The sequence below is a fragment of the Diabrotica virgifera genome, chromosome 6 (assembly GCF_917563875.1).
Source record: "Diabrotica virgifera virgifera chromosome 6, PGI_DIABVI_V3a".
In the NCBI taxonomy this organism is placed as follows: domain Eukaryota; kingdom Metazoa; phylum Arthropoda; class Insecta; order Coleoptera; family Chrysomelidae; genus Diabrotica; species Diabrotica virgifera.
In genome coordinates this window covers 253,179,952-253,204,810 of record NC_065448.1, presented here as the reverse complement: position 1 = coordinate 253,204,810, position 24,859 = coordinate 253,179,952, and the positions used below count along the sequence as shown (strand labels likewise).

The window sequence follows — 24,859 nt, the reverse complement described above, 5'->3', positions numbered from 1 at the left end:
CTTTCAAATAAGAAACCAAAAAACAGGTTTTTAATATTTTTCGAAAACCTATCGATAAACACTAAACATGACCCTCCAACCCACCCCCTGGAGGTGTGGTGGGGGGTAAATTTAAAATCTTAAATAGCAACCCCCACTTTTTATTGCAGATTCGAATTCATCATGAAAAATTAAGCAATATTTATTCGAAACATTTTTTAAAAATGCTTATAGATGGCGCTAATAAATCGTATTTTTCCAATTAAAGCGCCATCTATCAACAATTCTAAAAAATGTTTCGAATAAATGTTGCTTAGTTTTTCATGACAAATCCGAATCTGTAATAAAAAGTAGGGGTTGCTATTTAATATTTTAAAGTTACCCCCCACCCCACCTCCAGGGGGGTGGGTTGGAGGGTCATGTTTAGTGTTATTCGATAGGTTTTCGAAAAGTATTAAAAAATTTGTTTGGTTTCTCATTTGGAAGTGTATTTCTCGAGATATTAGACCGTTTCTATAATTTACCCATGGTATCAGGATAAATCATTTTTCCCAATTATAGCGCCATCTATCCACAGTTCGAAAAAATGTCTTGAATAAAAGTTGCTTACTTTTACGTAACGAATCCAAATCTGCAAGAAAATCTAGGGGTTTCCATTTGAGATTTTAAAGTTACCCCCCACCCCACCTCCAGGGGGTGTAGTGGAGGTTGGTGTTTGGTGTCATTGGATAGATTTTTGAAAATGATTGAACAGGTATTTTTCAGTTTTTCGATCCGATGTTCAGTTCGCGAAATATTCGACCGTTCCACTACTTTTGGGACAAGTTGTATAAAATTTTATTAATTTTATACGAGGTATATAAAAAATATGAATTTCGATCAAGAGTAAACTACCCTTATAGTTCATAACATTTAAATTAGAATGATATAATTGCACATTAAAACATAATTATTAATTCTAAACTACTTTTCATAATAGAAATTTTCCATATTATGAATTAAAATACGTAAATATACAAAGTTTTCGTTATGACAATGCTCGCATTTTCAGCTTGTTAGAGTCTATGGAATTAATAAAATAAAAAGACGCATAACTCTGAATGAACTTGAGACAAACAACTCTCCACTCCGTAAACTATTCTGTTAGAGACATTTGCGAAAGTATTGAAAACAAAAGTTTTTCAGTGTTTTATTGTTAGGTGAAGTATGTATTTTATGATAGGAACCCAGATTGAAAAGATACATGCGAATAGTACGTTTTTAATTGATGATGGTAATATAAATATTTTATGAGATATGAAATGGTATTATTGGACGTTAACAGTAACAGGTTTTTAAAATAACTAGAAATACAGGAAGCTAAACCAATAAAGTATATTATATGCCTTCCGCTCGGAAGTCATGTTGATACATACCTAATCTATTATAACTAGTTTTATATACTTTCAGTCTTTAATAAGTTCATCCCGTTATTATATACAGTGCTCTTCACATAACATTATCCACCTTAAATAACTTTTGAACCACTGATTTTTAGAAAAAACGCAAAAACGCGTCAAATAATACTTGAAGCGGGAGACATTATGCCATATTTAAGCTTACCGGGAAAGGCACCCTCTCACCCCCTGTATCATCCCTTAATTTTTTTTAAACTACTTCCACCTTTTTTATTTTATATTTGGATTCTCTCTCCTCTTTGTACTGATTTCAAACATGTATAACACATGATGCTTAAAGTGATTAGTTTATGAGAAAAATAAATACAAAAGCAAAAAACTGGATTGAAAAAAATTATATCTTTAACAATTTTATTCCATACAAACATTTAAAATGAAAATTTCACTACCGAAAATTTTAACAATATTGATTTAAAATGACTTCTGAAATTTTGAATAATTATTGTTAAAATTTTTGGTAGAGAAATGTTTATTCTAAATATCATAAAATTTAACAAAAAAATAATTTTTATTCAATCCAGTTTTCTTGCTTTTGTATTTGTTTTTCTCATAAACTAATCACTTTAAGCATCAATTGTCAAACATTTTTGAAATCAGCACAAAGAGGAGAATCGAAATATCAAATAAAAAAAGGTGAAAGTAATTCAAAAAAGATTGGGGGTAAGAGAGTGCCTTTTCCGGTAAGGTTAAGTGTGGCATAATGTCTCCCCCTTCAAGTATTATTTGACGCGTTTTGCGTTTTTCTAAAAATCAGTGGTTCAGAAATTATTTAAGGTGGACAGTTTTATCTGGAGAGCACTGCATATTTCGTAGAATAAACAATTTTTCAATAATTATCAATACGGTGATGATAATTACGATTACAATCTGAGTCATGTGTGACCAATGAGCAATTTGAATTTAACTTAAATTGCTACTGTTCCTTAAAATTGACAGCTTACCCTATAGAGTCTCTATTCTAATATGCACACCCACACCCACACAGACACTATGCTCTGCTTTTTAGTATCACTCAAATCAGTTCAAAAGGCTTCGTCCTCTTGAGTCTTCTAGTTTGTCCGGTAGTATCAACCGTAAATAAATTTGAGATTTTCCCTTGAAATATGGATCTACCGAAGAATCCTCAAAATTTCACAATTTTTGACATCGCATACCTCAAACGAAGAAATCGCATACTCTTTCTCAATCGAAAGGCAAAGAACGAGATTTTGTCAACACAGTAAAAGTTAGAACAACATCATACCTAGGCCACATACGGAGAAATAATAAGTACTAATAGGTATATGAGCGGACGTATTTTCTGATCACAGTCTTCTTATTGCTAGGTTTCAACTTCAACTATAAAAGACTTAAAAAAAGCCGCAACAACGATAAACTTAACATACAGAAACAAAAGAGAATCTGAAACACGAAATCAACACAAATCTAGACAGAAACCCAGGAAATAATTGCAACGTAAGACAGCAATGGCAATTCTTTAAAACCTCTATATTATATCCAAGTAAGAAGGTACTTACAACAAACAAATGTAAGAAAGAAGAATGGATGACGGAGGAAATTCTAGAGTTGATGAATGAAAGAAGAAAAACTAAACCATCAATAAGACCCGCTATAAACAGCTTCCAAATAAGAAAAAAATGTAAAGAAATAGAAGAACTTCAAAACAGATATGACAACTTCAAACTACATAAAAAAAGTCAAAGAACTAGCCGGAATAGGAAATAGAAGAACCTCAAATATATTGCTTGACAAAAATGGAAATATTATAATGGAGACAGAACGAAAACTACGACGATGGAAAGAGTACATCGAGGAACTATTTCATGACCAGAGAGAAGCTAGTACATCCGTAGATAGCCAAACCGGAGATGTGGGCCCAGAGATAACCAAATCAGAGGTTAGTCAGGCAATAGACTCTATAAAAACCACTAAATCTGCTGGTTTAGATGAATTACCTAGCGATCAGATAAAGTTGGTCAACGAGAAAAACCTGGACATAATAGTAGAACTGTTCAACGCTACCTATACTACGTGAATCATCCCTAGAGAAATGTTGACATCATCATTTGTGTGTTTGCCAAAGAAAGTAAATGCCAAAGAATGCAGTGACTACCGAACCATAAGTTTAATGTCACATACCTTGAAAATTCTGCTGAAAATTATCCACGCCAGAATACACTCTAAACTGGAACTGGATATTAGTGACACTCAATATGGGTTCCGCAATGGTAGGGGTACCTGAGAGGCATTATTATCCTTCAACGTGCTGACAGAGATATGTTTGGACGTTAACCGTCCTCTTTACGTCTTTTTTATAGACTACAATAAAGCGTTTGACAAAGTAAAACATGATCGACTCATGGAAATTCTGAAAACTAAAAACCTAGATGAAAGAGATTTAAGACTAATAAGACTATTACTATCAGCGAGCAATAGTAAGAATTGAAAAATAAACATCTGAAACAATGGAAATAAAGAGAGGAGTCCGGCATGACTGCATACTATCACCTCTATTATTTAACGCTTATTCTGAAGAGGTAATGCGAGAAACTCTGGAGGATGAAACAGTCGGCATAAGAGTAAATGGAGTCTTAGTTAACAATATCAGATATGCAGATGACATAGTAATAATAGCCGATAGTTTACAAGACCTGCAAAGATGTCAATATCAAAAAGACGAAGTTTATGAAAATTAGTAAAAACAACCGTAATACTAACTAAATCTTGATAGTAGAGGGCCAGCAGATCGAAAGAGTAAAAAAGTACACTTACCTAGGAACACTTATAACAGTAAATAATGACTATACTGCAGAAATCAAAGTCAGAATCCAAAAAGCACGTTCTAATTTTGTGAAAATTGAAAAGGTCGTAAGTGGCAAAGATTTAACATTAGCTCTTACGCCTAACAAAATGTTACGTATACAGTGTACTATACTATGAAGTGGAATCATGGACGTTAAATGTAGAGACAATGAGACGAATTAACGCTTTTGAAATGTGGACCTATAGAAGAATTATGAGGGTTTCCTGGGTAGATAGAGTTACGAACAACGAAGTACAAAGAAGAATAGGTAAAGAGAAGGAAGTTGAACTTACAATTAAAGAAAGAAAACTACAGTATCTCGGACATGTGATGCGGGGCGAGAAGTATGGCATCCTGCAACTCATAATGGACGGAAAGATAGATGGCAGAAGAAGCATCGGAAGAAGACGAATTTCATGGCTAAAGAACCTGCGAGAATGATTTGGATGCAGCTCAAAACAACTAGAGCTACTGCCTCAAAAATAAAAATAGCTATGATGATTACCAACCTCCGTAGCAAAGGAAAAATGATGGGAAGGAAAAGTCTATCTTGGCTAAGAAACATCCAACAATGGACAGTGCTAAATTCTGAACAGTTAATAACAGCTGAATACAGAGAGGAGTTTGTAATTTCAGTAGCCAACCTTCATTGAGGAGAACTCACTTTAAGAAGAATGAAAAGTAAACTCCATGATAGGAGAAAGATGTAATATACAGATATTACGGTAGATCCCCCTGGAGTAAAGAAAAATATGAGGCTTTCGAACTCTTAAACGCAGTAATCGAATGTACCGCAGAAGGTTGTTTCTCGTAGCAACCTTTTGTCTTGTACTCTGACAGTGGAACTTATATGTTAATGAGCGGTCTAGTATGATTCCAAGATATTTGGTTCTATCAGTATGTTTCAAGTGTTCTGTTTGTTTCTACAAAATTGTTTTAAAATTTTTTCTTTCACTTTTTATTGATTTGATTTTAAAGCATGCCCCATATGATCACGTTTACATAATTAACAAATGATATGTATTACCATTTGCTGTTAACCTGTTTACTAACTTGTTTTTAACGTAAAACGTATGCTTTTTATTATATAAATTTCAATTAAACAGAAGATACATTTACAATTTACTCTCAAAATAAACTCTGACTCGCGAATTTGCAAATTTGTTGAAAATTTTTGCATCTGCACTAGCCTATGCAAGATTTTAATTAAAAATGAATTTTGAAAATAACGGCAAAGTACTTATCGTGCACATCATGAGTATATAGCCAAACAAAATTTAAATTGTGTTTTTAATACAAAATGTAAAAGCCCTTGTCACGAAACAATTGTTAGCGAAAAAACAGATATTTTATAATTGAATCTCGTTGGCCGAATAAAACAAACTCAGTGTTAACTACGTAATCCGCATATACACGGTGAAAAAGTGTAAACACTTTTCGGCTGTTGAGTTTAGTTTTGGGTAATATTCACCGGTGAAAAAAATAAACGTGCAGAGGCCTCGATTTTTGTAGTATGCAGCAGATTTTGTGTTTACAAACAATTTTTTAATATCCTTATTTATATAACGTGCTCTTTTGGAATTTTGCTAAATGCGTTTTGGGAAATAAAAATATAAAATATGTTTTCACTGTAAAATACGTAGAAAAGGAATTATCAGTCAAACTCTCGTATAATAATTAACAATCAACACTTGAACATATCATTATAGTATAGTAAGGATATGTCTATCTTCGTCTATGTCGTCTCTGTATATGTAGAGTTGTCCTTCTGTTATTGTGATGCTAATGATCATAAGCTTCGTCTTCTTTACGTTTATATTGAGGCCATATTGTTGACTGTAATACGTGATTTTGTTCATAAGGACTTGTAGGTCTTCTATATTGTCCGGAAATACTATGGTGTCATCTGAATACCTGATGTTACCTCATAATCAGCCAGACATGCGTATTCATCGCAATTATCGTCTCTGTATCTCTGGAATAAGACTTGTATTGAGATAAAAGCTTCTCTCGTGCCAACACCCTTTATAAACTCGAATTGATTAGGGGGGACAAAATTGGCTTTCATACACCTTGTTAATTTTCTTAATGTCCATACTAATATGAAAATATACCATACCATGGTTGTTTGCTTCATGGCCTCGTCTATGTGTTCAAGTGACAGAGACTTTTATTTTGTCTGAAAACAGAAGATATTTTCTAGTAACAGTATGGAGTATATGGTGTTGGTCCTATTTCCCTAAAGTTTCTTCGGCTGTTAATAAATATATGTTTATGTGCTTGTATTTCTCCTTCGTATAAGTCTATATAAGGCTTAAAAGATATATTGACGGTAGTCAATGCAGCATATTCTAGATTGAGTCAGGAGAAGGTAGATAATACATTGTAATTCTAGATCCTACATGTCAGGAGACTAATGAAACCAGAGGGTCAATTCGTACCCACAGTACGCATTGTAGGAAACTCATTTAACAGCGTAGCAACTAAGAAACTGATTAGTTTGTCTCTAACTCTTTGTAGGCCAGGTTAATAAGACAAAAATATACCCTGTTCGTAACACTTCAGCAGCCAGGGTACTGAAGCGCTTTTTAGACAAGTAATACCTATAGGATCAAATTATAACTATTGCCTGCGTAGGATCTGGCGGCCATTTTTATTTATAAACAATTAACTCTCAAAAAATGGCATTTCCCCCTTTTTTTCAAATCAACGGACAACAGTGAAACTTATGATTTTTTTAGTACAAATATCTTCGAGATCATGGAAAAAGCTTTAAAATGACGTATTACAAAGTTTGATATACTCATTTATTGTTAATATAATTGCGAAGAAAGGTCGGAATTGCAAAAAAAAAATATTTTCTCAATAACTGTTGTCAAAATAATTGTACAGCTTTGAAATTTTTGTCAAATGAGTGATCTTTGGTGCTTAATATGTGATAAAAATTTTAAAGCGATTCATTCAATTGTTTAAATTTTATTCAAATTGTTTATCCCAGAGAGCATTTTTTTGCAATTAGATAAGTCAGAAAAAAATTACCTTAGAACCATTCCAGAGGTGTCAAATGGAAGAGCATGAGCTTCATTTTCAACATGGTTTAAAAAAGTAAATAAAAAATGCATTTATTAGTAATAAATAATTATTCAAAAGTATCGTCAATTTTTCTTTATAAACTTTTTGAATAAATTTTTCCAAAAAAATTAACTTTTTTAACATGTTTTAAGTGCACAACTACCAAGTAATGTTATCTATATCATAATTGATAAAAAATTGTAATAAATATGTATAATTTCTTATATAACAAAATAAAAAGTTTATAAGGAAAGATTTACGATACTTTTGCATAATTATTTATTACTAATAAATGCATTTCTTATTAACTTTTTTTAAACCAAGTTGAAAATATAGCTCATACTCTTTCATTTGACACCCGTGGAATGGTTCTAACGTCGTTTTTTTCTGACTTATGTTATTGCAAAAAAAATGCTCTCTGCGATAAACAATTTGAATAAAATTTAAACAATTGAATGAATCGCTTTGACATTTTTATCACATATTAAGCACCAAAGAATCCTTATTTGACAAAAATTTCAAAGCTGTACACTAATTTTTACAAAAGTTATTGCGAAAATAATTGTTTTTGCAATTCTGACCTTTTTTCGCAATTATATTAACAATAAATGAGTATATCAAACTTTGTAATACGTCATTTTAAAGCTTTTTCCATAATCTCGAAGATACTTGTACTAAAAAAACCATAGGTTTAACCGTTTTCCATTGATTTGAAAAAAAAATGAAAAATGCCATTTTTTGACACTTAATTGTTTATAAATAAAAATGGCCCCCAGATCCTACGCAGGAAATAGTTACAATTTGCTCTTATAGGTATTACCTGTCGAAAAAACGCTTCAGTATCCTGGCTGTACAAGTGTCATGGAAAAAACCTTATTACTCTGGACTATTGGTACCTTAGTTTCTACAATAGACGAGGCCTTCAGCTCATACTTTTCACCCCTAGCTTTAGGATTTTCCTGTGATTCTCATCTACTTGTTTTGCAAATGAAGGCACGTTTCTATGACTTGGCAAAATGGTATGTTCAGGGCAGGCTTCCATAGTCTATTATTGTTTTTTGACACTCTTTCAGCAACAGTCTTGAATATCAATCCATCTATTAGTGGAGTTCACCATGCACAGTGCTTACCTTTCATACTGTCATTCACAGTATTAGCATCTAGACCTTAGTTTGGCAACATCAGGCTGACAAGTATAGAGACCTAGATCTATATCCAAGCCACTTGCTCTTCTTTCTCAGATCTTGTGAAGTCGGTCTTTGTGCAAAGCATATAACCAGAGCTATAAAAGTTAAAAAGCCATTTTGTACCCACATCTTCACGTATTATTTAATAAATTTCAAGTTTTCGTTTTATTTTATGATATTGACTCATAAGTTATTAAATTCACCCTCCTTTGTTTAAATAAACGTATAAACTAAATATGTATTTGCAAAGATAGATATTTTTTTGCTTTTCTTGACAATGTTAAGGCATATTTTTGTATTTTTAGATATTTTTAATATTCCTGTTTATTCGTTTGTAGAAAATTATACAGCTTCAAAAATGTTGTATAAATCCAATATTAACTGTTTCATACTTTAATATAAACCTATTGCAGTAACAAAAAATCTTAATATCAGCGTTTATTAAACACCAACTGAACGTTTTTTAATATCGTGAATACACCATCAATTGAAAACAAACTTTCAATGCCATCAACAATGTTCTAACAATGTTTACAATTTTCGAATGCACCGTTTAAACAAATTGCATTTGGTCTCGGTTTCAAAAGTCAATATGGAGCCTATGAATCCTTTTACATTCATGTGTTTGCTATTCTTTCATTGTTTGTTTTGTTTGCAAGTAGACTTTTTTGCCTAACTTGTGTCTGTCATTGTCAGTAGCTACGATTTTTTTATTATTTGTTTTTGTTTTATGTTGTGTGTCCGTCATAATTTGTCTCGTCAACAACCGATTGAAAGGTTTTGAGTGAGTGAATAGAGCAATTTGGTCTCAAATATTTCTTGGCGATTTGGGTAAGACAATTCTTAAAAAATGGTGAAAGATATTTCAAATATTAAAATAGAATTTTATATATTTTGGTATAATCCGAAGAACTTTGTCTCAAAATATTTTGACAGCTCAAAAAAAGCAAACTATAATACTGTGTTGTTAACGTATTCCATTGTTCTATATATTCAAAATATAATTGACTTAAATTATGTACAATGAATAATCTATTTCTTTAATTCTAGGAATTTATGAAAAAAGTATGATTTTTTTTTGTTTGTCAATGAAATAATATTAACCCATAGCGACCTTAGGAGTATAAAATTGCTGTATGTACTGTTTTCTTTCAACTACAGTGACAAAAAAACACGCAGTGTAAGAATGTTAAATAGTTTAGCACAAAAGACATGAAATCGCAAAAATGTATATAACAGTGTAATACAAAGGAAGGGTACTTGAACTAACAAGAATACTAACCTTGAATACCTACGCGGGATGGAAGGGTAGTGGCTGCTACCGCGCTGCAAAGAGACGCATGTCTCGCAGAAGATCAGGAACATAAGAAAAGAATTGTCGGTAAAAAGTGTTGGTAGGTCTTATAAAATAACTTTATTTTGATGTTTCGACTTCCACTTCCGAAATCGTTTTCCGAAGTTAAGATCGCAACGTCAACATAAATAATATTTTGAATTAAAATTGTAGTTAATTCGCAATAAAAAGAATAAATTAATTATACTGTTTTCTACTGCTCTATTCTTATCTTAAAAATTTAAATTTTTGGTACTTTTGTGTTAGGTTTTAGACGAATGCTTTCTTCTTGTTCTAACCATTGCAAATTCGTCTCTACCTTCTGCTTTTCTTAAAAGCGTCTGTGTGTTTAACGCGAATTTTTTTCAATCAGGATATTTGTGGTCTACCAGGATTCCTTTTTCCTTCGATTTTATTCTTCATAATTAGCTGTTACAATTCGTACCTATCATTTGTAAGTGTATGCCCCAAATATTCTGTTTTCTCCTTTTAATGGCGCCCAAAGTTCTCCGTCTCTTCGTATTCTGTGCAACACCATTTCGTTCATAATATGATTAGTTCATAGTATTTCCAAAATTCTCCTAAAAAGCCACATCGCAAGACAACATTAACAGTTCAAGCTTCAGGACCATAAAGAAAAATAGAGTAGATATAACATTTTACCATCGGATATTTGATTTGTAGATTCAGTCTTTGATTACTCAGAAATTTTCTCATCTCCAAAAAGGCTGCTCTTCATTGCTGTATACTTGATCGAATTTCTGATTTCGGATTTAGATCTGAGTAATCCAGACTACTCATCATCATCAGTGGCGTCACAATTCTTTATGAGCGAAAGCCTTCTTCAGAGCAATCCTCCATTCACCCCTCTCTCTGGCAACTCTTCTCCATGCTCTAATTCCAATCAATTTTAAATCATTGTCTAAGTTATCTTGGTAATTAAGTCTCGGTCTTCCTCTTGTTCGTTGTCCTATCTACCCTCCTCGGTCCAAAACATTTGTGACTATGGATTTTATGGACTTCTTAGGATTTTTCGCTCCAAACGTTTGAGCAGTTGTTGGTCATTCTGTGTAAGTGACCAAGTTTCTGAACCATATGTTAGCACTGGTCTTATTAGTGTTATATAGATGGTCAATTTAATTTTTCTAGGTAGTTTTAAGGCCATCTGTCTTCTTAAGCCATAGTAACACTTATTGGCGAGCACTATTCTTCACTGACATTGTTATCTTTAGAGCATCTCAGATGCTCTAATGCTCTAAATGCTTCATTTCAAGACTACTATTTCAATCCAGACTACTAAGTATTTCATTTTGTCCATTTGTTCAACATTTTTTAACTGGATCCTTGTTTTGAGTTTACCCCTATTACTGGTAACCATGGTTTTTGCTATCTTTATGTTTATTGGTAAACCAAAAACCATATCTTAGTTAAAACGGACAAAATACATTACAATAATTATAAAAAGTAGATAGATATACCCTACTATTAGTGAATATTAATACATACCAGTATCCAAAAATAGTTATATTTGTGTTGAACTCACCTGGAAAGAAAAAAGATATTAAATTCTTGAAATAAACAAAATCATTATAACGATCAAATAAATAAATCAATTATGAGTTTGTATTAATTATTCGTTAATTTTGTTGTGGTAGGGATAGGTTTGTGTATTTGTCTGACTGGAGAATATATTGCCATTGGTTGAATGACTAATGTCTATGCCTTTAAAAAAATGTGAGTTAAACCCACATAAACATAATACCAGACATGCCACAAGAGAACAGTTTCATAGACCTGTATTAACTTTTGAATGTGAATCCTGGGTATTAAGGGAGATGCAAAAAAGATAAATACCGGCTGTAGAAATTAAGAACCTTAGACGAGTCAGTGGCGTAGCTAAGATGGATAAAATAAGAAAAACTAATTTGCAAATTTAGTCTTTGCTCTATTCTTGATCGAATTTCTGATTTCGGATTTAGATCTTCAGTAGTCCAGTTTATGGTTATGATACATCGGGGCAGTTATCTTCAGTAATCTAGACTCCTAAGTATTTCATTCTGTCCACTTGTTCAATATCTTCATTTTTTATGTTGATTCTTGTTATGGATTTACCGTTTTTACTGATAACCATGGTTGTTTTTGTTTTCCTTTATGTTTATTGTTAAACCAAACTGTTCCCCAATAACACAAAAGAATACATTATCGAAATTAATATTTTATAAACAGATTCAATTTTTGTCCCACTTAAAGTGCCACAAAGTTTAATATATCTATTTAAAATTAATCAGCATATTGATCATTTTACTAATTAATTTTAATAGTTAATTGTTAACATTAACTAGTTATCTAATTATGTAACAGTAATTCTCAATTGCAGTAATTTCCAGATTAATAATAATGCGTATTGCAATTGTTTTCAATAAATATAAATGTAAATTACAGTGTTGCCAATAAACAGTAATTGATTATTTAAGTAGTATTATGCGAGCTTTCAATAACTCTTCGTTATGTATGTATGTAGTACCTATATACACTCACTGGCACAAAATTCCGCCACCCAAAATTTTTGATTAAGTTTGACAATTTATAACTTTATTATTTGTACTCCGATTTTCAAGATTCTTGCACCAGTTTCTAAGTACATTTATTGATATCGTACGGTATTATACCGGTAACAAAAAATTTTGCTTGCATGGCATTATACAGGGGTGAAAGCGTTGTATTTTCTCCTAACTTTAAAAAATTCTGTGGAAAAATGGAATAACTGATTTTGTTTCATAGTCCTGTCATATTATCCCGGAGGCGTCACTAAAATTTTGTTTTTTGAATTATCCGAATATCTCTTTTCTTGTAAGAGCGGTACCATTTTTTGTAAATAAAAACACTGATTGACTCATAAAATAGAGGTTGGATTGGTAACGTTAGAATGGCCCGCATGCAGTCCAGATCTCAATCCTATTAAGCATTTATCGAATGAATTTAAAAAAAAGCTATTCGCCGTCATCCTAGGCCTCCACAAAATTAGGTACAGTTATGGCCCTGGTAGAGGTATATCGGGCTATTCTCTAGGCAAGGATAACACATCTTTATTCGATGCTAAACAGGTGACATAATGCATCGTTACGAAGGTGATGAGAAGGCCTTTCAAATGAAATGGCTCGTGAACACGTTTTATATTAAAAAAAATCGTCGATTTTGTCATTACTTCAACATTGATGACTTAATGTACAACACATATAGCTATTGATGGCCATTTAAAATTGACGTATTTTCAGAGTCTTCTTAACCGTTTTCAGCCGAAACTATTTTTTGTTTTCGAAGTGTAACATTCATTTCTGACTAGCGCCTACTGATAGAACTGTCAAATAAATCAATACAGCGTCAAATAAGTCAATGCAGTGTCAAATATAATATCAGTGATAGAACTGTCAAATAACCAATGCAACATTGCCATGTACCCAAATGGGGTCGTCTGACTAGAAAGGGTTAAAGTAGTATGTGTCTGAAATAATGAATTTATTCCATAACTTTGCATCATACTGTATATCAATAGGTCAATAAGTTCAATCTACTATGGGTTAATATTAAAATTATTACTATTTTATTTTATGTAATAACCGTATTTAGTTAGCATTTTTAAGATGGTTTTATTTGTGTCTTATATTTTCATAATTATGAAGATTTAACTGGCTGTAAATTTGAGACGAAATGTTTGCATAACCAAAAACTTACAAACAATTATCGGCATAATTATCACCAATATTTAAGAATTGTCCAATCACAAACCGCCAAAGCTTAGTAGTACATGCGCAGAAAGCACCCCGCGCGGTTAACACCGTTCCTTAAGACCGACGGCAAGTTGAAACGCAGCTTCGTGAGGTGACGGAGGGTGAGTGATGGTGAGAAAAAACTAATAGTGACTTGATCACCGCAAATTGAAACGCAGTCTGCGCCTACTGTCCTTAGGTGACGTGTTTTTTCCTGCAGACTTCGTGGATCTTATAGACTGAGAGCCGCTATAGGTGAAATTTCTTAATCATTTTAGGCACGATGGGACCCTATAACTTAAATAGTAGAACCTAAAAGAAAACGTTTGAACACTGTGCCGTCACTTTTCAGTGGCACATGCGTCGACAGTGGCGCATCAAACTTTCCACTTATGGACGGGATAAATAAATTAAAAGTTACCCTCCCTTACTAACAGAATTAAATTTTTTTTATTTTTTTAAGTTCTATGTGATTAACATAGGATTCAGCGTAATTTTAACCCACCACCCCCTTCCCCGTGCCCCCACCATCAAAAACTTCATTTTTCGTTTTTATTTTTTTTTTTTGGTGGGATGCAATCAATTTTAAAATTTCAAAAAATTCACGCGCATAGTTAAGGCTTTTATAAAACAAGTATATTTTTTATAGACCTATAAGTTGAGTGTACATAACCTCAAAAAAATTTTATTTTTTTTTTGGAAAAAAGCATATAACTTTTTTTTGGGATAGCTGCAGATCTAATTTTTTCTTAGTCTTGTGTATTTTATCAGACACTATATTTCTAATTTTTTTCAGATTTTTCTGTAACGCTGGTCACCTTCAAAAATAAAAAAAAAACTGTTTTTTAAGGGGGTTTTGGGGGGTTTGAACGTGTTTCTCTCATTTCTAAATATTCTAAAGGACTCAGTTACTTCAAGTTACATATAACCTATAAAAACGAAATTTATTTGATATATTATGAAGTCTATAAAATAGGGAAAATCCTCAAAAACCCCCCAAAAGACAGTTTTTCGGATTTTTGAAGGGGGCGAGCCTTACAGAAAAATCTGAAAAAAATTAGAAATATAGTGTTTGATAAAACACACCAGACTAAGAAAAAATTAGACCTGCAGCTATTCCACAAAAAATGTTATATGCTTTTTTTAAAAAAAAATTTTCTTTTATTTTTTTGAGGTTATGTACACTCTACCTACGAATGTTAATTCTTTGAAATTTTAAAATTGATTGCATCCCACAAAAAAAAATAATAACGAAAAATGAAGTTTTTGATCGTGGGGGTAGGGGGAAGGAGGTGGTGGAATTTATTTATCCCGTCCATAAGTGGAAAGTTTGATGCGCCACTGTCGACGCATGTGCCACTGAAAAGTGACGGCACAGTGTTCAAACCTTTTCTTTTAGGTTCTACTATTTAAGTTATAGGGTCCCATCGTGCCTAAAATGATTAAGAAATTTTACCTATAGCGGCTCTTAGTCTATTACATCCACAGACCGTGACACCCTGCGGAATGAGACCTGCATCACGTAGAGTCGACCGTGAAAGCTGTGTAATGTCACTCTGCGCAGGAACTTGTGGTGATGGTATCATTTCTGTGTTTCACATAATTTCATCGTGACTCGCCCTGCGTCACCTCGCGAAGCTGGGTGTCAACTTGTGGCCGGCCTAAGCGCAAAAACAGACGAAACACTCTGCGGCGCTACGCTGTGGATCCACAAAATAGTTTCCGATGATTGGCCATGGATTCTTATGTGGATTGGACTTAGCATCCCACTGGCTGGCCACTGTCGCTCGTCTGGGATGGTACGTGTGATTTGCATGGGAATTTACGGCTGGTCATCGGAAACTACTTCGTGGCACTGCAGAGTGTTTCGTCTGTTTTTATCCTAAGCGCTTTGTAGACAAAAAACTCGCTTCAAAAACGTGTGCATTTGCGCATAGTATTGCAGTGTGGTTAGTAATTTGTCCTGTCTTCTGTGTTCCCTGTGTCGCTGCTGCTGAAACCTCGAAATGTAGCGAGTTTTGGAACTCCTTTACACCGCGGTAAGTGGCAGCATCTCCCCATGTTCGTACTCGTACTGTCTGTCTGTTCGTCATTTCGTGTGCTGCCTGTTATAACAACAATATATATAGCCTGAAGCGTAATGCTGCGAACAAAAGTATCGTTTCCATGAGAAGTCTTATGTCGTTCAAGAGAGACAACTTTCGCGAAGTAACGATGAAATCAAGTTTAAAATAGATTAGATTTAAATTACTTAAATTCTCTTAATATGCGAAAGCCATACATTTCTCAGTAAATCAGGATCTTTGCTAGATTCAACACGCGGTTTTATGCCCAGTATACCCAGACACTGTAATATCTGATGGTCGAGAACGCTATCTTCACTATTTATTTTTAAGACGGCCAGAAGTACCCTTGTGCTGACCCCAAAGCTGCCTTGTTAAACACCTGTCAATATATTTCTTACACTTGTTTCAACCTTGGACTATGTTTCATTTTTCGAATCTCAACGTTATGATAACCTCGCTTAGGCTTTGACCTCGTCAAGTTGGGGCTGCTCCTTTTTTTGTTGCGGAAGCCTTGAAGTGGAGAAAAGCAATGTTAATTGCAAGTTGGAAGAGTGGCTGAACTGTTAGTGGAGCGGGAAAATGAAGGTGACCAAGAAGTTTAAAAGTTTTTGTTTTGGACAGAGAAGACAACACCAACTATGAGCAGAAAGGCACCTTGACTCTTACCAGCTGTATATTAGACCGGCACTTGACTCAATGTTTTTGGCTTACATCTGCGATATCTAAGAGGACTTTCTTCTTGGACGTTGTGATACTCATCACGAAACTCATTGCCAGCCAAGTGTAGAAGCTTGGCTGAAAGGAGTGGAACTTTTTTCTTGGAGCGCGTAATCAGTATGCGTCCTGGTCGTTGGCAACGCGTTTTCAAGGCCTCTTTAGCTTTGATGTTAGAGCTGTCTCTTGTGCGTTAAATATAATTTTCTCTGAGAGATAGGATATCCTCTATAGTGAGAATATGAGCAAGATGGATGAGATTTCCTCAGGATTTTTTTTTTCGTAGAGGAAATAGTGTTATTTTGACAATTTTTAAGTGACACATAGACGTGTGACATAAACATACGTCTTGTATTCAATAATTGGCCTAATGAATGTTTTGGAGAATTTTAGAAGCAGTATTTCCAAATTTGGCAGACAATACACCCAGGAGATTAGCTTGCATAATCTCCAAAGTCTCTTACCCTGTCTCCGTCATCAATGTTCCAGTTGAGAGTATGAAGTACTAAAATGAACTAACTTCCAAATAGGACACCAAGGGTCTAAATTAGAGCCTTTCTCCAAGAAGCCCCATCTGGTTCCTCTCATCTTCTTATCGAATACTGCGATGATGTCTGAATAAAAATTGGGTTGGGCTTTGGAGGAATCGAGTGTAATTCTCCATTTGTTGCACCACTTTACAATTTTTTTTAGTTGATTTTGAGCTCTATCGAATACAAAAATGGTTATCTCAGAATCCCATAAGCGGTACCATCGGAGGAGGAAGCATTACCATAAGCATATAACAGGATAGACTCAGACCCGTTTATGGGATGGAGAATGTCACTGTTGTAGACATTGTTTAAAAATGGAGCTAAAATTGAGCCCTAGGGGACTAAAACTTGTGGAATCAATAGTATTGAGAATTGATTTGCGACCTTGACGCGGATTGTACGACTGAAGAGATAGGAATGTATGATTTTATAAAGGAGGTAGGCACTCCTCTTACAAAGTGTGAGTTTTCAATCAAGCCAGCATTCCAAGACTTAATCGAAGATCTTCTGGACATCTAGAATGCCTATAGTGCATCTATGTTCTTCGTTGATGGATAGCAATATATAGGGTGTGAATTTGAAAAGTTGCCACCCCCTATAATTTGGTCCCTATAGAAAATCAAAAAATATACAAAAACATGTCAAATTTATTTGTGGGGGGGACATTTTGTAGACTAGTTTTCAACTAAATTACATTAACCCTATAACGGGAAAGGGGGGTTGAGTGATACCTCATTTTAAAGATCGTTAGATTACCTTTTCAGAAATACCACATACATTATATTTATTTTCAGTACTTTTGGAAAAATCAAGTGAAACCATACAGATATTAGGTATCGAGTTAAAAAATTCAAAACATTTTTTTGGAGCATTCAACTCCAATTTGAATTTTTTGGTTATTTTAATATTTAGAGTATTTTTTTGGAGTGTCTTTGGAAAAATCAAGTAAAACCGTAAAGATATTAAGTATCGACTGCAGAACTCCAAAATTTTTTTAGAGTATTGAGTCCAAGATTTTTACAAAAGTACTGAACAGAGGTATGTGGTATTTTTGAAAAGGTAATTGAATGACCTTTAAAATGAGTTATCACTCAACCCCCTTTCTATTAAAGATTTTGAGTGTAGTGTCCGCGTTCGCTAGAGGGTTGATGTAATTTAGTAGAGAACTATTCTGAAATTTGTCCCCCTCACAAATAAATCTGACGTGTTTTTGCATATTTTTAGATTTTCTACAGGAAACAAATTATAGGGGTGGCAAATTTTCAAATGACACACTGTATCTGTATAAGTTTAAGGTAATGTGGTATGCTTCTAGGAATTTTACGAGTCTCTCTTTGAGGATCCTCTCGTAGGCTTTGTATAGAATGTTTAGGAGAGATGTTGATTCTGTAATGAATAAGAGTTTACCTGGCTTGGGAATCATTACTGAGTTGGACACTTTCCAAGGGGTAGGAAATTAGTTTAGCATGACGCAAGCATTGATTATATTGTCAAGCAGCGAGAAGTTTCTTGAGACATCTTCGGTGTATGCATCTGTGCTACGAGACGCATTTTTACCGAAACTACACATCTGTGTCTTCTTACACAGGAGCCACCATCTGGTGAGGGTAGGCTTCCATGTGTGGTACAGGGTTGTTAAGTATGTCTTCCACTCTCCGTTATTCCATCGATGTGGCTCACTGGAGTTGGGGTTGTTTGCGTAGATAAATGCGGCCTGAAGTAAGATTTGGAAGCATCGACCTAGTCTAATGGATTGATGATGTTGTTAACCTTGAGATGTGGTAGTGTAGCTATGTTTTTATTGGTTAGGATTTTGATTTTGTTCCACAATTTTTTGCCCTCTCGGTAATCCAGACAGAATGTAACTCGCATCCATTGTTCTCGTTTCAGCTAGTTAATCTCCAGCCTGATTGACGCTGAGAGTCGGTTATATTTAAAGCCGCCACCACGCGTCTCACTATATGGTGCATCTTTATCGCACTACATGATTGGCGTATTTAATTAGCACATTGGCAATAATTAATTAAATATATAGATAAATTAACAAAAAACGATGTTAATAATAAATAATAAAAGTTTAACAAATAAGTGCGACGGAAACGCATCATATAGTGCGACGCGTGGAGACTTAAACGTCGAGTAGACACCCATAATTAAAAATTACACACAATGGTCTATATTGAAATGCCCTGATCATAATCTTAAAATTGAATGGTTAAACTTCAATTTAGGCTCAAAAATAATAACATATGAATTGTCAAGCCTCGAAAATACGTATTTTGGCATTTTTCAGTAATCAAATCGCTTATAACTAGAAAACTATCAACTTCTGAGAAAAATGACCCAAATAATCTAAAAAAAAGGTTATCTTTTTAATTTTTTTAAAAGATTTTTCAGTCAATTTCTGCCCAAAAATTTCGCACAGCACCCTTCTGATTTGTTGAAATGGAACATTTTTTAACAGGAATCCGTAAAGAAACCAAATCAGAAATATTTTTCGTACCATGAAGGGACTTTACATCCTGGACTATTTGTTGGCTCCCAAACTATCGTTTAATACAAACTGGCATCCAAAGCCGTCTAAAGCAAGCAATAGAGTTTCACCCAAGGCTTAGAACATCTCCATTTGGGGCAGGTTATTAGAATAACGTTTTAATTTCCGCAGTGAGATCGGCCCTTATTTTCCCCCCATTTTCGGTAGTTTGCCTTTGCAACAGTTTTAGAGCTGTCTCTCTTGGACGACTGGACTCTCTCTTCCTTATATGTTTGTCCATACATTATGTACTGTTTGTCAATGTTGTTTGTTTTATTTCATGCTTTTTTATTTATGTGGAAAACTCTTACAAATAGTTGTATCTTTTATTTTTTTTTTTTCATTTTTACCAATTTTTAATATTTTTTTATTTACTATTTTAGTTAAGAATATGTAAGCCACAGTTTCAGTTTTATATCAAGTTAAATTGACGTTTCTATTTCCGAAGTGGAAATCTAAAAGCTAAATAAACTTAATTTAAAGTAAAATTGTGGCTTAAGTAAATATAATAAATTGCATCACGATGCCACAAGTAAATATTTTCAGAACCATATTTTTATATTAATTAAAACGTGATGCTTAAAAAAACATTATTTTTATGTCATCTAAAATCAAAATACATTTTTGAATTTAGGGAAAATATTAAAAAAAATCACGTTTTGAAATCACAATAATAATTTTTTATATTACGTCTGAATTTGTTTTTAAATGTATATTATTGTTTAACATGATGTAAAAATCAACTTTATATAATACACCATCAAATATTTTGATATTTTGACAGATATTATCCAACAGGTGAACAATAATAAATCATTTCTAAAAATAAAATCCAATTATTAAATTGTAGTTTAACGGTATTTTCAATGTTTCAAACATTACAGTTAACAGTCAAAATACCGCATTGAAACAAATTCCGAATAAAATACATGAGAAACTAGTGGAATTCATACGTCTTTAGAATATAAAAAGCTGGATATAATGTAGTAAAAATCAAATATGAAAATTAAATTTTAGTTGTATTCTTCTTCTTCTTCAAGTGCCATCTCGGCGACGGATGTCGGCAATCATCATAGCTATTCAGACTTTAGAAAGGCTTATCTGAAAAGTTCGTTTGATGTACGTCAGGTTGTGCAGACATAATATTATACGTCTCCTTATGTCTGTTAGATCTTTTCCTGCTTAATCAGTTGGAGTAAGTTGCATCTCTCTCCATGTGTAATATATCCGAGTTTTTTTCATTGATGGCGCATTTAAGGTCCAAGCTTTCACTCCTTCCTATTCTTTACCTTGGTTTTCCAATTTTATACTCTTAACACCTGTAGTCCTCTTTCACCAGGTCCTTAAATGGTACTCTGGACCTGCCTCTTATCTTTGCTCTATCCGCTCTGTGATTATAAATGTATTTCGACGACACCATCTCGTTTATTCTCTCAATGCCATCAGCTCTAGGAGCTTTGTTTTCTTTAAGTTTTTGTATTGCTTTAATGACTTCTTCCTCTGTTGGGATATTATCTTTCTCTCTTTTGTCGTTCACGCATTCAAGCTGGATTGATTTCTGCTTTTTACAACCTCCTCCACTTCTTATATTTAGTCTTCCCTCAAAAGCTATCTCAAAATCCATCTATCTTTCTAGTAGCTGGTCCTGATAACCAATAAATTTATCCTGTTCTTTTTCTAACACTGTTAATAATCTAGGTTAGAAATTTCTTTCTGGCCTGGTTAATCTTCTTGTAAAATTTTCGTTTTCGTTTCCATTTGTGTGTTAGACTTATCTAGTTCTTTTTAGTTTTCTGTATGTTCTGCTATATGGCTCTTTCTATATGGCTGCCTGATATGGTTCTACACCACCTCCAATAGTTGTCAACATATTCAACTATATCACCTGTACAGTCCTGTAGCTTACGTTCCAGACTTTCCTCACCTTTCTTAGCTATCGTAGAGTTTTTTAACGTTTCTATGTTAATCTTTTAGCTCTTCTATCTATCTTTGCATTGGAGATTTTAGCTCTTATCTTGATTTAGACTAGATAGTGATCCTAGTCTATGTTTGCCCCGTGTCTTTCACATACGTCTATTATGTCGCTGAAACGTCTTGCATCGACCACTACATGGTGGATTTGATTTACTGTATTCCCATCAGGGCTTCTCCATGTTCCCTTATGGATATCTTTGTGCATAAAGCATAATGCTGGCAACTACCATGTTCGTTGAGGTGACTAGATGTACCTATCAGATGTTGTTCGATTCTTCATGTAAACTGTGATTTCCAACGGTTGGCGTGTATTCCCTTTCATTGCCTATCTTTGTATTAAACTTCCTATTAAAGGCTTTCTAGTTTTTTGTAAAATTCTTCTTTTTCTTCTTCTTTTCTTCAGTTGGTGCATGAGCATTTATTATTGAATCATCCAATTCAATGGTAATATTTAATACATCAAATTTTCTGCTTAGTTAAATAATCAGCATAAAAATTCACTTTAAAAAGTATTTTATTTGTATAGCAAGTGTAAATAAATACATTTCTACAATATGCCAAAAAAATTTTTAAATATTATTTGAAATACATATTAAAAATTATTTTTTATACTAAAACTGTGTGAAACAAAACAAAATATTGTGCATTGTATTCTTCATTCCACATATTATTTGATTATTTTGAAAACAATATAACATTTTGTAAGAGTTTCCAGATATTTTTTAATTTGCTGTGAATGTCCATGTGCTCTTTCTATTAATATTTAAATCATATTTCTACATTCATATCCACGTTATTGACAACCTTAATCTAATAAAAATAACACTAAAAACTAACCGATTGTGCATCAAGCAATAATTATTATATATGAATGACTACCTAATTCAATTTTTTAATAATTTTTCATAAAATTTTATTCATATTGGTGAAGAGGTAAAATATAAAAGCACGTTTGAGTTTTATTAGTCTAGACTGTGGGTGAAAAAACGTGTTATAATTCAGGAATTTTCGAAATCTATCAAGTGTTGTAAAGGACGATGTCAGGAATAACTTCTGCTAAAATGTAACACCTAATTTTTGTACGCCTATTTATTTATAACGTTTTTAAGTTGGAAAATTTGCAACTTTTAAAGATTTTTAATTTTGCAGCTTAGTATATTCATTTTAGAAAAAAGTTTCACATAGAACGCTGTAGGATATTAAAAAACCTACAATTTGAGTTATGGCGTTGTTTTATTGCAAAACAGCCGGCGAAATGTCCAAAATGGTCGTTTTTTTTTTCAATTGCATTATTTATTGTATAAATATTCCTTTTTATTCTCTATAGCTTTAAATTGAAGATCATTCAATTCCAAACATAAAAAAAATTGTAAAGCCCTATCGGTTAATTTGTTGCTTAGATATCATAAATTGTTGCTACTGAGAGCTCAAAATCTCTACGGTTACAACTTAAAAAAAATTGTAGAGTTAATTCTAGACCAAATTATCTTCCTAAACACCTATTTTCCTAATCTCATATACAGCGTGTCTACTTAAGTTGGAAACATATGGGAAACTTTTTTGTTATTCATTTTACTAAAAAAAGTTATTCTTTATAAAAAGTTCTGCATGCTCTAAAACCTAAGATTCAATAATCAGATATCAAATTTTGCCAATATTATACAAGCTATGTCAAAAAAGATGAACTTCGTTCAAGAGTAAAGTACCTTTATTTCTCTCAATATCGAAAATTCTTATTATGAAAAGTTGTTTGGAAATAAAAACTAAGATCAAATATGCAATTACATGCTTCTAATTGGAAAAAAATATTTTTAAAATTTTTCTCAAACTTATTGATACTAACTTCGTTTTTATTTATTACACATACGATAACTCTTTTATTATTACTTTTACGAAAAAAAGGTATTCTTTATAAAAAGCTCTGTATGTCCTAAGACCGAAGATGCAACTATCAGATATCACATTTTATTAATTTTATACGAGGTATGTCAAAAAATATGAATTTCACTCAAGAGTAAAGTACCTTTATTTTTCACAATATTGAAAACGGTTATTAAAAAAGTTGTTTAAAATTAAAAACTATGTTTCAATATGCAATTACATCCTTCTAATTGAAATATTGTGAAATATGAAGGTACTATAATCTTGAGCGAATTACATATTTTTTGACACACCTCGTATAAAATTAATAAAAGTTGATATATCATAGTTGTTTCTTAGATTTTAGACCATGCAAAGCTTTTTATGAAGAATAACTTTTTTTCGTAAAATGAATAATAAACGAGTTATCATATTTATAATAATTAAAAACGATGTTGGGTATCCATAGATTTGAGAAAAAAGTTTTTTTTCAATTAGAAGCATGTAATTGCATATTTTATCTTAGTTTTTAATTCCAAACAACTTTTTGTCATAAGAATTTTCGATATTGAGAGAAATAAAGGTACTTTACCACTGACCGAGATTCATATTTTTTGACATACCTCGTATAATATTGAGAAAATTTGATATGTGATGGTTGAATCTTAGATTTTGAGGCATGCAGAACTTTTTATAAAGAATAACTTTTTTTCGTAAAATTAATAATAAAAAAGTTTCCCATATGTTTCCAACTTAAGTAGACACGCTGTATATGTTTGAATTTGGAAGATCTTCATTTTAAAGCCATAAAGAATAAAAAATAGTTATTTTTACAATAAATAATGCAGTTGCAAAAATTTTTTGCAATAAAAAATTACCGAAATTAAATATGCCACAGCTCAAACTGTAGGATTTTTAATTTCCTCCAGCTTTATATGTATTCGAAAAAATTTTTCTAAAATAAATATCCCAAGCTGCAGAATTAAAAATCTCTAAAAATTGCAAATTCTACAACTTAAAAACGTTATAAATAAATAGGCACCCAAAATTAGGTGTTACATTTTAGTAGAAGTTATTCCTGGCATCGTCCTTTTATTATAACACGTTTTTTCACCCACAGTCTGAACTAACAATTATGATATTTTATGAAAGCCTAATTCAATTTTTTTAAAATTTCGCATACAATTTTATTCACAAATATAGTTGAAGCGGTAAAATATAAAAAGGCCTTTCTGTTTTAAATAATAATTTCAGCGTAATAAAAATATTTAATTTAATATATTTATACTGTAAAATAAAAAAAATATTTTATAACAAAAAATGTAATACAAGTCGAAGTTTTAAATCCAAAAATACTTGAAACAAGTTCTGGTGAGAACCTAAATTCATGCTTTCTCAAATTTAAAAAACCAACGAAAAACGAACGGTATATACGAAAAAGAATAAGGGGAATCTAAGATTGTACTCCACAAGCCGTCTGATTAGCTAGGTAAAATTCTATCGAATCATGGTTCCCTGCACTCAGATAGGAAGAAAACTAATAGAAAATGAAAGATAGTTTATATTTCAATTCATTTCAGA

At 32.6% G+C, this 24,859-nt stretch overlaps 1 protein-coding gene across 2 annotated transcripts in view; it reads left to right on the top strand.

Moving 5' to 3' along the window:
• Positions 1–24,859, top strand: part of LOC114333661 (teneurin-a) — a 499,544-nt gene that overhangs the window by 285,802 nt on the left and 188,883 nt on the right. The window contains exon 13 of one of the 2 annotated variants that reach the window (XM_050653924.1): positions 15,611–15,637. The exons of the other annotated variant lie outside the window; for it this stretch is intronic. Within the exon in view, the coding sequence (XP_050509881.1) occupies positions 15,611–15,637 (27 nt within the window). The remainder of the gene's footprint in view (positions 1–15,610; positions 15,638–24,859) is intronic. 2 annotated transcript variants of the gene reach the window in all.